Source organism: Oreochromis niloticus, linkage group LG9, assembly GCF_001858045.2.
Source record: "Oreochromis niloticus isolate F11D_XX linkage group LG9, O_niloticus_UMD_NMBU, whole genome shotgun sequence".
NCBI lineage: Eukaryota > Metazoa > Chordata > Actinopteri > Cichliformes > Cichlidae > Oreochromis > Oreochromis niloticus.
The window spans coordinates 12,406,638-12,423,001 of record NC_031974.2 but is presented as its reverse complement, the minus strand read 5'-3'; the positions used below and the strand labels follow the sequence as shown (position 1 = coordinate 12,423,001).

Sequence of the window (16,364 nt, the reverse complement as noted above, 5' to 3'; positions counted from 1 at the left end):
TAACTCTGTTTTTCTTTGCTCTGGTATTGTGTTGTGAAGCACTGTGTGTTTGTCTGCAAAGGTGCTACAGAAATAACATTTTATTTTACTTACAGTATCTAGTTACAAATCACCACGTGGAAGTCCAACAGCGTCACCTTCCGTGTCTCCACGAATTAGTGTAAATGAACCCTGCGGGCATCAAAGCTACACTGAGCCTCATCTGCGGTGATTTATGAATGCACTGGTCAACAGTTATCTAATACCCAAAAAGACTCATTAACATAAACTGAACCCTTTAAAATGTGTAAACCCAAACTCAATGTATTATGAGATTACTCTATTGTGTCATTTCAGAGTTTCTTTCTTTGTTCAAACTTGGTGTAACATTTTGTAATAATATTTTATTTTAAATCATTTATCTGTGAATCCTGTGTGTGGAGGAAGCTGTAACAGTTTTTCTCTTGTAGTCTGCATTTTGTCAGGATTTCTTCAGCCCTACGTGTTTTTGTGCCACTGTGCACTGTGTGCAGTCAGCATGTAGCTGGGGATTCACTAACAGCCCCTGAGGGGGGCTTCTCTTTCAAAAATGTCACATAAAGGTCAGAGGTCGAATCTGGCATCAATATTCAAATAAATACATAAATAAAAAACATTCTGTCCTTCTTACTTTTCCACCAAATATTCACAAGAATCAAAGGCTGTCATTTGGGTGAATGTTATTTCATACGTAGTGATTATTGGGCACAAAGCAACAATAACGCGGGATGGGGGACAATGTGAGGAATTGATGTACTTTATGTACACAGGCAATGAAACACTGAATGTCTTTGCATTTTTCCTTCTACGTTACTCATTTTGCAGGGTAATGACAAGCTTGCGATTTCGGCTAATTTGAGAGCAGCGAACTGAAAATAATGAAACGGGACGAGGAATTTAATATATTTTTTTGTTTAAGTGAACGAACTGAACATTTGAGCAGATAAAATAATGTACATTCTTCACAATATGAAGCTGATTAGACTTCGGAATGACCTGAAATGCAAAGTTTTAAGAGCACAACCTGCAAATTCTTTGAAAGAAAATAAAGATATCGAAGAAAAAACATTGGAAATACAGAATACCAGTAACTAGACTGTTGGTCTCATAAATAAAACCTTATTTTACAGCAAGTTTAAAAGTATGACATCTTGTTATTTACATTGACTGTACTCTGTGTTCACTGTATGCATGGAAATCAAAACATTTTGTCCAGTTAAGTCCAGAGGAGTTTCATTTCTTAGTCAAACTGTTGTACAATGTGTCTGAAGATCAATAAAATAAATGAAACATCTGCTGTTGTTAGCAGGACACCAGAACACACTGCCACATGGTGCGATCAGTGATCCCGACCGATCAAGTCCCGAATAGCCAAAAGTCACTTCCTGTATTCAGTAACGTTTGATCAGCCTTTGTCGCTGCGAGGTCTTCCTCAGTAGATGTCTGAAGTCATATGGATTCTCTTCAGTCCGGCTCTCTGTGGAGGCCATTCTGGGAACAGAGCGCCTGTCGATTAAACAAAGGAGACAAATTTCAGCACAAAGAGATAAAAACAGAAATGCTGAACACAAGGTAGGACATGGGGATGTAAACAAACAAACAAACAAACAAAATTAAATGGAAAGGAGATGAAAAGATTCATGTTCAGGGTTCAAGGTTTTCATACTGGTTATCATATTTGGGCCATTTATCATGAGCTGTCCAAGGGAGCGGCCAAGCTGAAGGGAAAATAGATTAAATTCATACATGAATTTATCCTTCGAGCAAGTAGAAACTAAAATTCAAAAACCAGACTCATAAACAGAGGTGCTGGTACCTCACAAGTCCTATTATGGAGTAAGGATGTGGCCAGACTAAAACTACAAATCAAGGAGCTGATTTGTAGTCCTGATCTGAAGAATCTTTATTAATATCTTTTTGTGACAGGCAGCTGAATAGCACTGAAAAATAATGAAAAGTTGAAGTGCCAAAAGCTGCAGTTCCTCAAACAGCCACTTGAGGCAGACTGCAGTAAGTTTATGTTAAACTGAACAAGTTTCTGTAAAAATAAACATGTTTACACCCCAGTTGTTGGCTCTGAAGATAATTTAGCTCTTCATAAAAACTTTATTGTGGAGTGAAATTTTTATTATGAATCAGCAATTTAAATTTAGTCAAGGCTTAAAATTATGCATTATTATGGGTGAGACTGGTTTGAGTGACAGGTGGATGCAGGCTAGGCTGCTAATCTGTCTGCTAGGCTTCACCTCAGCTAATTAAAGTCACTGAACTGGAAGTCTTGACTGTGTTTGTGGTGTTTCTGCCTTTTGTAGCCTTTATGATGAAATTATTTGATCAGCTAAGTGATACAAACTCTCCAAGTCTACGCTTGTGATGAGTTAAAGTCTGGTATTTTATTTGCATGTTACAAAGCACTAATTAGTTGATATCTGTGCACTGTGCCTATACAATCAAGCACAATGTTAGAATTAAAGACGAGACAACTACATCACTATTTGTGAAGGAATTTCAGAATTTCTGTCTTATATCTGTGAGGTTCTGACTGGACTATGAATATAAGTAATTTATGCGAACTTCTGTTTAATGTGTAGACTGCAACAGATTAGCAACGAATGACAGCAATTTTCCTTATTATAATAAACACACTGCGTGTAATTATCTACTTGACCTCATTCAGCAGACTGACTTCATCTTATTGCCATTTTATCACCGACTTTAAAGCAGCAAAGTCACTTTGAAGAAAACAATTGACTGAGTTTTCATAGACTTGCTGTTAAGACTTTCAAAACTACAAAGTTTACTGTACACAGTTGCAATAAAATTGTAGCATGCCATGGTCTCTTATCACCATTGTCCTTACTGTAACTATAGCCTTACCAGCTAGCCAACATTAGCTGCTAGCTTAGCACTCCAGCCTCATTAAAATACGATCAGATGTGTCTCTTAAATCCAAGATGGAGCCAAAATGCTTCAGAAGTGGCTTCAGTGGGTGATATCATGGTGAGAACTTCCATCTTTCATATACAGCCTGTATAGCTTTGTCTTATTATGGTTATGTAGATAATGCTTTTCCTTCTTTCTGTAAACTAAGGTCTCACTTTAAAAATCATCTGAATTCACAGAGATTAGATTTATTTTTAAACAGTAGCAACAGTGGTAGCATTATTATGCTGAAGTAGAAACGTAACAAATTCAGTTAGCAAACATTAATAATGTAACTTGTGACTATATTTGTGAATGAGTAAAGCTGAACTTTAATAAATTGTACGTGCAGACGGTAACAAAGCGGTCAGCTGGACAAAAATCCTGAAGGCCATTACCTATCTTTCATCTGTTTCACATAATGCGAGTCAATGGAAATGATGACGAGATGGCTGGAAAAACAATCCCAAAAATGTCATAATGGGACCTCGTGGTTGGTATTGACAAAGATTAAAATGGCATCATAAAAAGTGGAAACTGATTTCCAGCTTAAAAGTGGTTCCACCTTGTTGAAGCTTATTGATGGTGCTGATTACAACATAGCTGAAAGTTATCTGTATGGGGTTGGTTCATGTTGCAGCTGCAACCTAGCTGGAGGTCTACAGTTGTTATTATTAAAAAAGCAGAAACAAGTAATTAATGCAGTCATGCACAGTTTCACAAAAATACAGGGACACTTTATAGGGCATGTACTTATTGCCAGAGACACTATGAAGAGGACATAAATGACACACCTGTTTTCTTTGGCAGATTTGGGATGCTCCGGTTCAGTGGCGGCCCTCTCTCGGATCTGTCGACTGGGAGCAGGCAGTCTCTGCTCTACAGACTGCCTCCTGTCCCCAAACTGCCTTCTATCCATAGATCGTCTCCTGTCCATGGACTGCTTCCTCTCTACGGACCGCCTCCTTTCCATTGACTGCCTCCTCCCTATAGATTGCTTCCTCTCAGGCATGGATGATGTGTTCTCTTTGGACATGGAGGGTTCAGAACGGCTGGTAGAGAGGGCCGGGTAGTAGTGGTCGTCCACATCCAACAGTTTCCCTGAGCTACAGCAAAAATAAGAGGAGGATGGGGTCAGACAGACTTTAGAGTGTCATCAAACAGTCTTTAAACAGGTTCTCCGGATGCAAATAGACCACAGGTGTGACTGAAACTGGACGCAAATGCTGTAAAAATCAATGCAACACATTTCTCATACACACAACAACCTTAATAGTAGATTTTGATCAAAGTTAAGTGCTTTCCCTCTCATTATGTTTTTCTTACTTTACGTTCAAATCTGATTATAAAGTCATTTGTTTAAGGTCAGATAAAACTCTTTTCAAGTTTTAATTTTAAAATTAAGAGCAGGCGCAGGTTGGCTATATGGACTTCAATACAGCTACCTCAGCAACTCTTTAAAGGAGACCATATGTGCTCATTTCATACTCAAATTTTTTTTTTGACTCAACTGAAGTAGCTCTGCATGAATCAGACTTCAAAATAATACTTGATTTTCTTATACTTGACTGTTGTGAAGCCCTTTGCTTCCTGTCTAAAACAAGTCAAAACATCTCCTTTAAGGCCACTCCCCTTTAGGCTAACTTTCCTTTGACTGGTTGCCCCTCATAAACAGAGGGTTTAAAGAGGGTGGAGCTATTCTGCTCACGTGCAGAGCTATTCTTTTTTCTAACTTTCTTCATCTATAAGCAGGTGTTTGAGATACTCATGATCTTCTCCTTTTTGTGATTTTTTTTCTTTTAGAAGCCACTAAATGCTGGCATCAATATAACTATTTCTTTATTGTAGAAAAGGAGAAAAATATTCTCCCCAAGTTAATTCACCAGCTGATTTAACATCTTTAAAATTTTTCTCTGTGATAGCAGTGACTTTAAAATTAACTGAGCAGCAGAAAGAAGACAAATCTTATTGAGAAGAGGATAATTATCGTCCTCATCATCCAGGTATCTGCTCACCAGACTGTGTAAACTGTCCATCTGCACTGTGCAGCCCTTCTCTCAGCCGTCACTTTGACCTCCATTTGAACAGAAGTGTGAAAAGGACAGTTTCAATGTGCAGATCAATATGTCTCACACATGATTAACATAAGGTAATAACCACTATCAGAATATATAGTCAGTACTGCCCAGTACACTGATCTCATTCTTACATTGTGATGTGTTTGAAGCCTGACCTGAACTTATCACTGTACTTTTGGAGGCGGGGTTGGCACACAATTATCCCACTGATGAATTACAATAAATGTGCTATTCTAAAGCTGAAATACATTTTTTTCCCCCTTGATTATAATTACCTCCCCTGTCCTCTAAACTATTGGCTCAATTATGTGATTGACACAGCAGGGACAAAGAAAAACCACAATGACAATGGCTAGCACAAGATTTTGATCTATTATATAAGAGCTATTAATTTTTTTTTTGTTTTTGTAGCACTGGATACAAATAATTCACAGAGGAATGCAGATGTTCAGTTTGTTTGTTAAGATGGCTCTGTGACAAAGACTTCAGGTTATACCTGGTCATGTTTTAACTAGCTGAAGTACTGCCATTTCCTACAACATCCCACTGATTTTTCTTTTTTTATACGATATACAACTCAAACATTACTAACACCACAACATAAATTGATTGAATATCTCAAGGCACTTGCCACATTGAACTAACCAGATATGGCACATTTAACACACCTTTCTGAACCCCTTATTGACCTTGCAGTGGCAGCGCATGAGTCTTATTCAGACATACCAGATAAAGGTATACCTGGGTTGGGCCTTGGCTTAGGCCTGCCACTATTGGTAAAGTACAGCATATAGTCTTCACTGTTGTTTTATACTGCATTATCTCAATTTTTAACTTTGATTGTTCAGTAATCTAAAGCTCTGAAATCACTCTTCATTTTTTGTACTGGCTAATGAGCCAGGTCAGAAAATAAATGGGGGCTCGTCCGGGATCTTCTGGATTCTTCTGGGTTGACTAAACATTAGAGTTTCTTTGATAAGGTGAGAGAAGCTTTGAGTAGTGACTGAGCAAACTTTATTTTCTTTTTTTTAAAGCTAGGTATTCTGCCATTTTACAAGGCACTCTATCCAAAATAAAGAAGTGGTTTATAAGCTGGGTCAGAACATAAACGGGGGGGGGCGGCTCATCTGGGATCTTTTGAATTCTTCTGGGTAGACTAAAAATTCTTTTTTCTTTAATTTTTGGGAAGGTTGACTTTATATTTCTGCCTTTTGTCTAAGGCTTTGGCTAAGCAGAAACAAAGCAACACTTTCTACACTTGATTTTACTCATATAACTTACATAGACATGAAGTACATAAATGCATTACCACCTCCTTTCAGAGATTACTTCTAATTACTGTTGTCATTACTGATTTGTGCAGCCATGTATGGCTTTAGGGACAGCAACAGCCATATATCACTCCAGACTGAAAGTGAAATTGTTTTAGACATTTATTGTTTCTGGAGAATTAATTATTCATTTGATTGAAGTGAAGTACCTTGATATGCACACGGAAGCATTTTTGGATGACTTCCCAGCATTGTATGCTTGATGACCAAGATGAATGCAACTTATGGGGTATCTAATTTCAGACCAAAATCAACATGGTGGCTTTTTTTGTAAACATTCTCTTACACTGAGAAGTAAAGCTATTGAGGTAAGAAATAGCCAATGTCTAAATCTGGCCTCATTTTAGAACACAAAAGGTTAGCTCACAGTTAGCTTTTTATGAGTTGTCATCACCAAGTAGCCAAGACTGCAGGTTAGTGGGTCTGTGGTGTAGTGGTTAACACATTTGCCATTTACACAAAAGATCCCTGGTTTATTTCTGGCAGGAGATCCAACCGCAGTGTGTCATATGTTAGTGTAGTCCTGGAAAAATGGGAAGTTTGCTTCAGGAAGATGTGGTATAAAATGTAAAATGTTATCACCCCTTGGGGAAAAAAGCAGATGGAAGACCATTTCATACCAACAAGAAGCAGGCAAATCTAAATGTCCTGAATTCTTATAACTTAGATAACAACTTTTAAAAAAAAATAGGGTTACAGGCCTTTTTAAGGCTCTAAGCAAATATTAGCCACAAGCATACATTAACCTATAGCTGCAGACTTGTTTGAAATGTCCCAAATAATATGACAGAATTAATTATGCACTGAATGCACAACGATTACAGACATATTTTTGAAATGCAGTGTGGTGAGAAGCCTATAAGGTTTCATAAGCTTGAAATAGGCTGAATAACCAACCAACTTGTAGATTTCAGAGTGCTGATAGTGGTACTAAAATATAGATATCTGTGCTATGCAATCACACTTTCCCTCCCCATTTCTCATGTGTGTCTTCACTCTCATTTACTATCATCACATCAGTATACTCTCCAGCTTTCTATCCCTATCACCCCCGTTTTCCCATTTCCCAAGCCCAAATGCTGTCAGCTTCAGCCAGAGACGCTATTGTTCCTGCTGACCTTCTCATCCTTAATGATGCATGTAAACTGCTCCTGTCCATCGCTGGCTTTATTTATTTGCTAACAAATTATTACCCTTGATGTTTAGCACTGTGTTGTATTGTGTGTGTCCACATCAAGGTGGCTCAGTGTGTGTGTGCATGTCTGTGTCTCCTCAGACTGCTGTGATAAAGTACCCAGGCCCCTGCTTGTTCAGCCAGCCCTATCGGTCTATCTTCAACCTCTCACTCTGTGCGGGATGCTCACCTTGTGGCCTGTATGGCACATACATATGCATGACTGTACACATCCACAGATACTTTCTGGTTTCATTTTCTTTTCTTTAACAAAAATGCTGAAAACATTTACCAGTATATTCGAAACACGTCACATAATGCAGAAACCCACAGAACAACTCCTATAAATGATACCAAACCACCAATTTGGGATTCCTTATGTTAAATTTCTCCAGGAATATGATATTCAGCCAATGTAAAGAGGTAAAAGATGAGGGCAATTAATTTAACTGTGGATGTGTGTATCGCTGTGGATCATTAAGTTTGGACCCAGACACTGTCCCTATGTTGGCGCCAGGCTGTAGTTGTGACCATGGCCCATGAGTAGCAAGCAAGGAGGCAGCATGCCAACCTCATAAAACAGTAGCTAATAGGTTGTTAAAATAAGAGTGGGACACTTACCCCTCTTTCCTGGGTTTGCGTTTATCATCTTGGACAGACCGCTGAGTGAAGAGAGATGGAGAACTGATTATTAAATGTCAAACAGCCAACAGTAATATCTGGATGGATTTATCCACAAACACTCTATATTCATGGTTTCTAGATGACATATCTTGTTGTATAAGATGGTGACATATCATCTTATAGGAGAGCATTACCACTAATCACAATCAACTAATCTAGAGAAAAAGAGAACAACTTGGCAATAATGCTTTAAACTGAAGCACGATGGTCACTGATGTCTATCAGAGGCATTTCAGTGAGAAACGTCAGATAAAATACCCTCACTAGCCGCTTTGTTAGCCGAACTGCACATTAACGCAAGTATCTAATCAGCCAATTTTATTGCACCATATAGACACAACCTGCTGAAGTCCATACTGATCATCGGGATGGGGAAGAAAGTAATTTAAGTGACTTTGAATGTGGCATGGTTCTCTGTCATATCGAGATGGTACATATGGATACATATGGAATATGTAACAGAGTGGAGAGATAGTCTCTCACTCAGAGAACCAAGGTTACGATGTAACTGTAAGTTATTGGAGCCAGACAGGCTGGTCTGAGTATTCCAGAAACTGCTGATCTGCTGGGATTTTCCCACACAACTATCTCCAGGTTTTCCAGAGAATGGTCAAAAAAAGAGAGAAACAGTCGAGTTTGAGGCAATTCTATGGGTCAGCGCTTTGTTGATGTCAAAGGTCAGGGGAAAATGCCCAGACTGCTTCAAGTTTACAAGCAGGCAACAGTAACTCAAATAACCATTTGCTGCAATCAAGGTATGCAGAAGAGCATCTCATAAAGCACAACATGTTGAAACTTGAAGAACATGGGCTACAGCAGCAGAAGAAAAAACATTTTCTGGTCTAATGATTTCTGATGCATTATTCAGGTGGTAGGGTCAGATCTGGGTGTAAACAACATGAAAGCATGGCTCCATCCACCATGGTATAATGGTGTCACTGTACATTTTCTTGGCACATTTGGGCCTTGTAGTACCAACTAAGCCTCATTTAAACTCAATAGTTAGCGTTGCTATGAAGAATTTAGGTTATTCTGAGGGTAAAAGAGGGCCCAATCTCATAGTAGCTAATAAAGGGTCCAGCGAGTGGATTTTTTTCCCCTTAGTCATATGTTTTCTGTCACATGTCTCTTTTTAATGGGATGCACCACCATTTTAGTGGCTGTTCTCTCATATTTTCAACAATGCAAAATGAAACATTATTTAAATACTAATTCCACTAAAGTTTAACGGAATTCTTCTGTTTTAAAACTACTTGAGCAAATGTGAAAGCACAGTCATCGATTTAGTAAAAGTCTGCTGCTTTGAGTGTTGAATGCCTAAATGTCTAAAGAGATCGTCAATCTAATTATCGATTAGGTGGACTGTATCTGCAGTATTTACTACACTACATAACAAACAGAACAGTAAACAACAATCAGGTGCTATTGTGTGCCAAAATGATGAAAGATTTCTAACAATAAACACTGAATAAAAAGGGACTACTTTTAGTACAAAAGGGAAACTTCTGAAGAAAATCACTCCATTGACAAAAATACTTTTCCAGACAGCTTCATAATAGTCTGATATTTCTCACCTTGGCAACATACGGTGTGTGGTAAAGAGCTCTACTACAGGGTAAAATTTGTCAATCAATAGTGCATTATTAAAGCTAGATGCTGGGAAGGTGGTTACAGGTGCAGCTGACGGCAAAGCTTTGTTGTAGAAAATATCTGAAATCATTCGCCGCCTTTTCTTAGACTTACATGAATCAGGTTGTAATAGGTGGAGTCCTCTGGTGTATTCAAGGTCTTTGGCTGCTGGTTCCTGCGGGGGGTTCTCGACAATCTTTTGTCAGCTGAAAAGTAACACAGACAGTTTAATGCATCCGGCAGTGGTTTTGCTGATGATAATGGGGCAAATGAGGCTGACAAAAACACACAACTTTACTTCCTGATAAACTCTCAAAATATCTTCAACACACGATCAGTTTGCATTTTTTTAAGTGTCAGTTTGTTTTCATGGCATGCCCACCACTGCTGCAGCCTCTTATTTCACAAAATTACTCTTAGCTGAAGTATTTTGGGGCATTTTCTTCCCTTCTTAAAGAGCAAACATGGCAGATGAGATGGGGGATGGTGAGACAGAGACGACTGCCCAGAAATTGCTGCCTTCAAATCAGTTTGTATTTCCACCTTTTTACTTCCTACTTTTCACAGAATATGTTTCTGCAACCTTTAATAACAAAGAGTGCTGCTGTAAAATACAGATTTCTGGAAATATATAACGATTTATGTTAGCATTATGGTCAATTGGAGAGGAGGGAGGTATTTCTACTCTGTGATGGATTTCTGCATCTGGAGTTTAGCCTCAGCAATTTATAATATTTTTCTCCTTGCAAAATTCCAAATAAATTACAGTACAAACTGAACATATAACATGCACATAATGATGTGTATTTGCATTATGTTATATATTTTTTTTAAACTTTTGACAGATGACTTTAGAGAGAAGTCGTGAAATGAAAGATGACTAGATTCAAAGCAAGAACCACCAGTGCTGTCCAGATGAATGATACAGGTATAAACATTTGATGTTATATATTTCAGTTATATCTTACTCAAGATTATTGTGTCATTTTTATGAGGCTCAAGAATATTTTTTAGTGTATATTTTCTAAGGCACTTGTGGAAGTGCAGTGTTTGATAACTTCGTAATGATCCATGTTTAATTCCGAGTACGGTATTTGAACATGTAGTGATTGGGTGGGCAGCTTTCATGCCTGACATCTCCCACCTTGCAGCGGCTGTACTGCAATCTATCATGTTTGTCATACATGATGTACTGTATCAACAACCCTCATCTATGTTATTGCAATTATAAATATATTACAGTGACCTTTGTTTGATGCTCATTATTAATCGCTGTTCACATACGGGAAAAAAACAATCCATCACGTACAGAAGCTCTCAGGTGAAGAAGGTAAAAAGTTTGTAACATTATTGAACAACTCCATCCAAAGGTCATTCTGAATTGCAAACAAGTAAAGCCAATTTTACGCACCTACTTATTACTTCTTGCCATAATTGTTGGAAATGCTAACTCACAAAACATGATTAACATCTGATGACCTTTCCTGAAGAACAATGTGACTGGGATTCCTCTGCTTTCACTCTGTGTGTGTGTGTGTATTGCAAATGATTTTGATTTATTATGTCAGTGAAATTCATGAGGACAGATTAGCGCCGTCAATGGAGAAATGACTTTGTGAAGCTGAAAAGGATAATTTCATAGGAGTTGCACTAGCCCCTGGAAATAACACTGATAATTCATTCTGCTTTACCTCAGGCAATGCACTGTGCTGGAGAAGAGTCTGTAAAGGGCAAACATGCCTGGATTAAAGAAAGACTGTTATCTGTGTAGCTCACTCTGTGATACCACTCCTTTGTCTACATATATGTACACTGCCGCAAGTTAGCTTAGCCTAGCATACAGACTGGGAACAAAAACATCTATTCAGGCTCTTTCTGAAAGAAAACAAACTGAGTAAGAGCCATTAAATGTTCTCTAGTTAACACACTCTCACTGGCCATTGTATTAGGTACTTCTGTTGAACTGCTTGCTAATTTTCAAGGATAAAAGATCTGATGTCTCAACAGGACCTGGAAAAACTAGTCCATGCATTCATCTTTAGTAGGCTTGATTACTGTAACAGCATCTTTACAGGTCTACCTAAAAAATCAGTCAGACAACTACAGCTCATTCAGAACTCTGCTGCTAGAGTCCTCACTAAGACCAAAAAAGTGGATCACATCAGTCCAGCTCTGAGGTCTTTACATTGGCTGCCTGTCCGTCAGAGGATAGACTTTAAAGTTCTGATGCTGGTCTATAAAGCTCTGAATGGTTTAGGACCGAAATACATCAGTGACCTCCTGACCCAGTATGAACCTTCCAGATCCCTCAGGTCATCTGGATCCGGTCTGTTATCAGTCCCCAGAGTCAGAACCAGACACGGAGAAGCTGCATTCAGCTTTTATGCTCCTTATACCAGGAACAAACTCCCAGAAAGCCTCAGATCAGCTGAAACACTCAGTTTATTTAAATCCAGGTTGAAGACTCACCTATTCTCAGCTGCATTTGAATAAAGCACCAAATCCACACTTAAGTTTAAATTTCAAAACCTACTTTTTAACTACTGATTTTATCTACTGTTCTGATTTTATATACTGTTTTGTTTGTTTGTTTGTTTGTTTGCTTGTTTTAATCAAATTTAAATCATGCTTTTTATTTGTTTTTGTTTTTAATGTCTCTGTAAAGCACTTTGAATCACCTTGTTGTTGAATTGTGCTATATAAATAAACTTGCCTTGCCTTGCCTTGCCTAATGTAAATAGCAGAAGTGGGATGTGTAGCCAACAAATCAGCAACTGTGTAATGCCAACATGGACCAAAATGTCTGAGAAATGTATTCTGCACCTTGATGAATTTATGTCACAAAGAAGAACAATTACTTGGAAAGACCAACGAGGATACAACCCAGTGCTATTGAGTAGTACCAGGTTATCAACGACAACCCACATAGCAGACAGGTCTGGCCCGGATCTGGTGTCAAGCCGGCACTGCTGGCTGACTTCCGGCATGGTAAGTGGTATGTCATCGAGATATGGGCCAGGCCTGGCGTAGATGGCACTGTCTATGTGATGCCATGCCACATCTGGCCCGATTGTGGTTTGGTGTATGTGGCCCAGGCTCATAGAAAACAGGTCTGGCCTGGATCCGGCATCAAGCTGGCACTTCTGACTGACTGGTGTCATGGCAGGGTGTATGTCAACCAGATGTTGGCCAGGTCTGGCAATGAGGCACTATTTATGTTCCTATTTTCCTATTTTAGTTAGAAGACAGAAATGCCATGTTTCAATATGATGCTGCGATGGTAGCCAATGTTTCAAATGCAGGTTTGACAGGTTTGTGAGTGTACACTTTATCCAAAACCTAGTGAGGGTCTACTACCTCCTGGCTGTAGCTCAGGAGGTAGAGCAGGTCACCTACTGATTGGAAGGTTAGTGGTTTGATTCCTGGCTCCTCCAGTCTGCATGTCAAGCGTGTGAATGTGTATGAATGTAGTTAGGAAGCACTCAGTTTAGAGAAAGTGTGAATGGGTGAATGTGTCATGTTGTATAGAGCACTTTAAGTAATCTGGGAGAGTAGAAAAGCGCTATTTAAGAATCTGTTACACAAGGTACACATTAGGCTGACATCTGGGGCCAGAGCTGAAACTGTTCTGGGCCACCAGTGTGTCTGCAACTGGACTTGTGCTGGCCCATGTGTGGGCCATTCTTTGCGGTATGTGGGCCATGTGTAACCACATTGTGTGGGCTAGATCCGGGCCATACCAATTTTGCGATGTGGGAAAGTGAAGGAAAAAAATAGAACACTCTTCTGCTAATTAAAAAAATATTTGAAATCAAAGAAATACAAGATCATTCAGTACATTCAAAGCATACAGTCTGAAACTCAAAGGCTTTACGTTATTCATTTGTCTGTGGGCAGTATCCTTTTGTGGCTGGCTTTTGGTTTCGTCTTCTCCTTTTAGATTACTACTTTCATATTACTCTTTAGGGTACTAGTCAAACAATGAATATGTATTCATAATACAAAATTAATTAAAATGTGGGCTTTTCTGGTGACAGGTAAAAGTTAAATGCTACAGTCTTACTGAAGGTACCCTGGTATACTGTTACAGCTTCCAAAACAGAAGTGATTATTCAAAATGTTGACTACTAAAAAATTTAAAACTCAATTTACAAACAGAGCATTACAAGGCTATCACACAAGATTAAAAAGGTACTGCAAATCCAATGCCCTTGTAATAAAACTCAAAAAGACTCTAAAGCTTGATAAAAAGCAAAATAATTCTGATGGTGACCAAATATGATCCTTCATTACATAAATATTAGATTGTTTACTTGAGACACCTGAATGTACAATGACAGCTGTCATCTTTATTTTTGCAAAGGGAACTTTTCAAATTGCTGCCTCACTCCATTGACCACCCCAAAAGCAATTACAGATATCACCCATGCAAATCAAATGTTATCTTTGATGACACATGAAGAAGAGAAATGCTTCCTGTTTTGGCACTTGACCTTCTCAGGTTTCCTAATCTAATAGAGCTGCAGGACACAGAAAGAAGATACTGTCCATCAGTAACATGGCCACCTACCCTGAGAAGTCAGCAATAAAATCTCAATCTTCTTGGTTTTTTTAGCAATGAAAATTAAAGAACTGTGAAAAAATAGCTGTAATTTATTATCCTTGAACTAAAAAATAGTGAATGAGCACCCACTCCTGGCCCAAATTGTTGTTTTCAGTCAAAGTTTGAATAGAACTAATAGCTCAGTTGCACTTTGACATCTTTCGGTCAATGGTTCTGAGCGCAGTTTGGCACCATGTCCGTTATCTTCAGTTCAGCAGACTGAAAAAGGCTACCAAAAGCTGAGTAGACAGTGAGAATGGACAGACTGTCTTTCTTAATTATCTGAAGGTCCAGTGCATCAAAAGCTGAACCAGAACTTCAAATTAACTTTGGGTCAATCCATGACAGCATTATGAATTGTTTTTATTGCTTTATAATCTGTTTTTCACTAAGCCAACCTCACTTATCTTACTTGAATGGCGACGCTGGGGAGTGAAGCCACCATTGATTGCGTTTCCTCTCACAAACAACATGCCATTGTTCTCGGGGTTTGATTGATGGGCCTGGATGATCTCATTCAGCTTCTGCTGCAGAGTCAGAAAGTCCTCAGACGTCTTTGCGATCTGTTGGAGAGATTAGAAGGAAAAGCAATATAAGACTGGAAAGAAAATGACAAGATAGTGAGTTTTCAACAAAATCTGTTTGAGGCTATAACCTGTCTGGAGAAACTCTCCAGCCTTCTTGTCTCTTTCTGCGCAACTTCCTTGTTGGCCTTCAGGTTCTTCCTGTCCTTGTACCCTCTGAAGTTACTCTGGATCTTCACTGCGGCATGTTCTTCCTCCAGTCTTTGTTTTTCAACGTCTGTCTCATCTTTACGTTCAATTACCACATCAGTGATGTCCACAGCCTCCTCCTGTTCTGCATCAGTGGGAGTCCCAGATTCCTCCTTAGCTTTCAATTGGGCTTCCCTCTCAGCTTTCATTTTCTTTCGGTCCTGGTGGCCTCTGAAGTTACTCTGGATGACAGTAGCTGCTTTCTCTTCATCCAGCCCTTCTCGGTTCTCACTAGAAATGTTCTCCTGGGGTTCTGGAAGAGATTCCTCTGTCTCTTCCTCCTTTGGAGGCTCTGGTGGAACATCTTTCTCCTTCTGCCTTTTCTTGGGGAGCTTTCCCTCCTCTTCGAGTCGTTTGCATTCCATATGGCCTCTGAAATTGCTCTGAAGGACTACAGCCGCTTTGGTCTCATGTGCATCTTCAGCTGCTGTCGAGTCTTCTTTTTCTGCCTCTTCACTACCTGGTTCCTTTTCCAGCACTTCGTCCCGTGCAGGACTTTTTGCTTTCTGTTTCTTAGCTGGGATTTTGCCTTCTTCCTCTAATTTCTTACGCTCTTTGTAGCCCCTGAAGTTACTCTGGAGAACAGTGGCCGCCTTGGTTTCCTCTTCTAAATCAGCAGCTTCCTCACCTGCAGTTTTTTTCTGTCCACCATCCTCCTGCTCTTCTTTTTTAGGCTCAGCATCCTGAATCACTGCTTCCTCTGCCACTTCTGTGTGCTCATCTTCCGGCACCTGAGTATTATCACTGTCATCATTCTCCTCTGCTTCATAAGTACTTTCTTCATCTTCCTCATTCTCCTCTTGTTTATCAGCGGACTTTTCACCTTCTCCTTCTTTGCTAGCCAACTCTTGGACATCTTTTTCCTGTCCCTCTTCCGCTGTTGCATTTGGCAATTCCAGCTCTGCCCCAGCCATCGTCTTTTTTCTCTCCTTAAACTTTTTTCTCTCTTTGTAGCCCCTATAGTTGCTTTGAAGAACCACTGCAGCTTTAGTTTCCTCCTCCTCGTTCTTTGCATCATTTTCTGGTTTTGCGATCTGTTCCTCATTTTCTTTCGAAGCAGTCTCTGCTTTCTCTTTCTCTCTGGCTTCCCTGGAAGCAAAATGGACACATTTATGTTAAAAAAAAAGAAAAGAAAAAAAAGACATTTCACTG

At 39.2% G+C, this 16,364-nt stretch overlaps 1 protein-coding gene across 1 annotated transcript in view; it reads right to left on the bottom strand.

The window, feature by feature from the left end:
* Positions 1-911: 911 nt before the first annotated feature.
* myo3a (myosin IIIA) overlaps positions 912-16,364 on the bottom strand; it is a 71,845-nt gene continuing 56,392 nt past the window's right edge. The window contains exons 32-37 of the mRNA XM_025910536.1: positions 15,095-16,301; positions 14,852-15,002; positions 9,951-10,042; positions 8,145-8,185; positions 3,735-4,046; positions 912-1,524 (exon numbers count right to left, since the gene is read on the bottom strand). Of these exons, the coding sequence (XP_025766321.1) occupies positions 1,410-1,524; positions 3,735-4,046; positions 8,145-8,185; positions 9,951-10,042; positions 14,852-15,002; positions 15,095-16,301 (1,918 nt within the window). The 3' untranslated portion in view covers positions 912-1,409. The remainder of the gene's footprint in view (positions 1,525-3,734; positions 4,047-8,144; positions 8,186-9,950; positions 10,043-14,851; positions 15,003-15,094; positions 16,302-16,364) is intronic.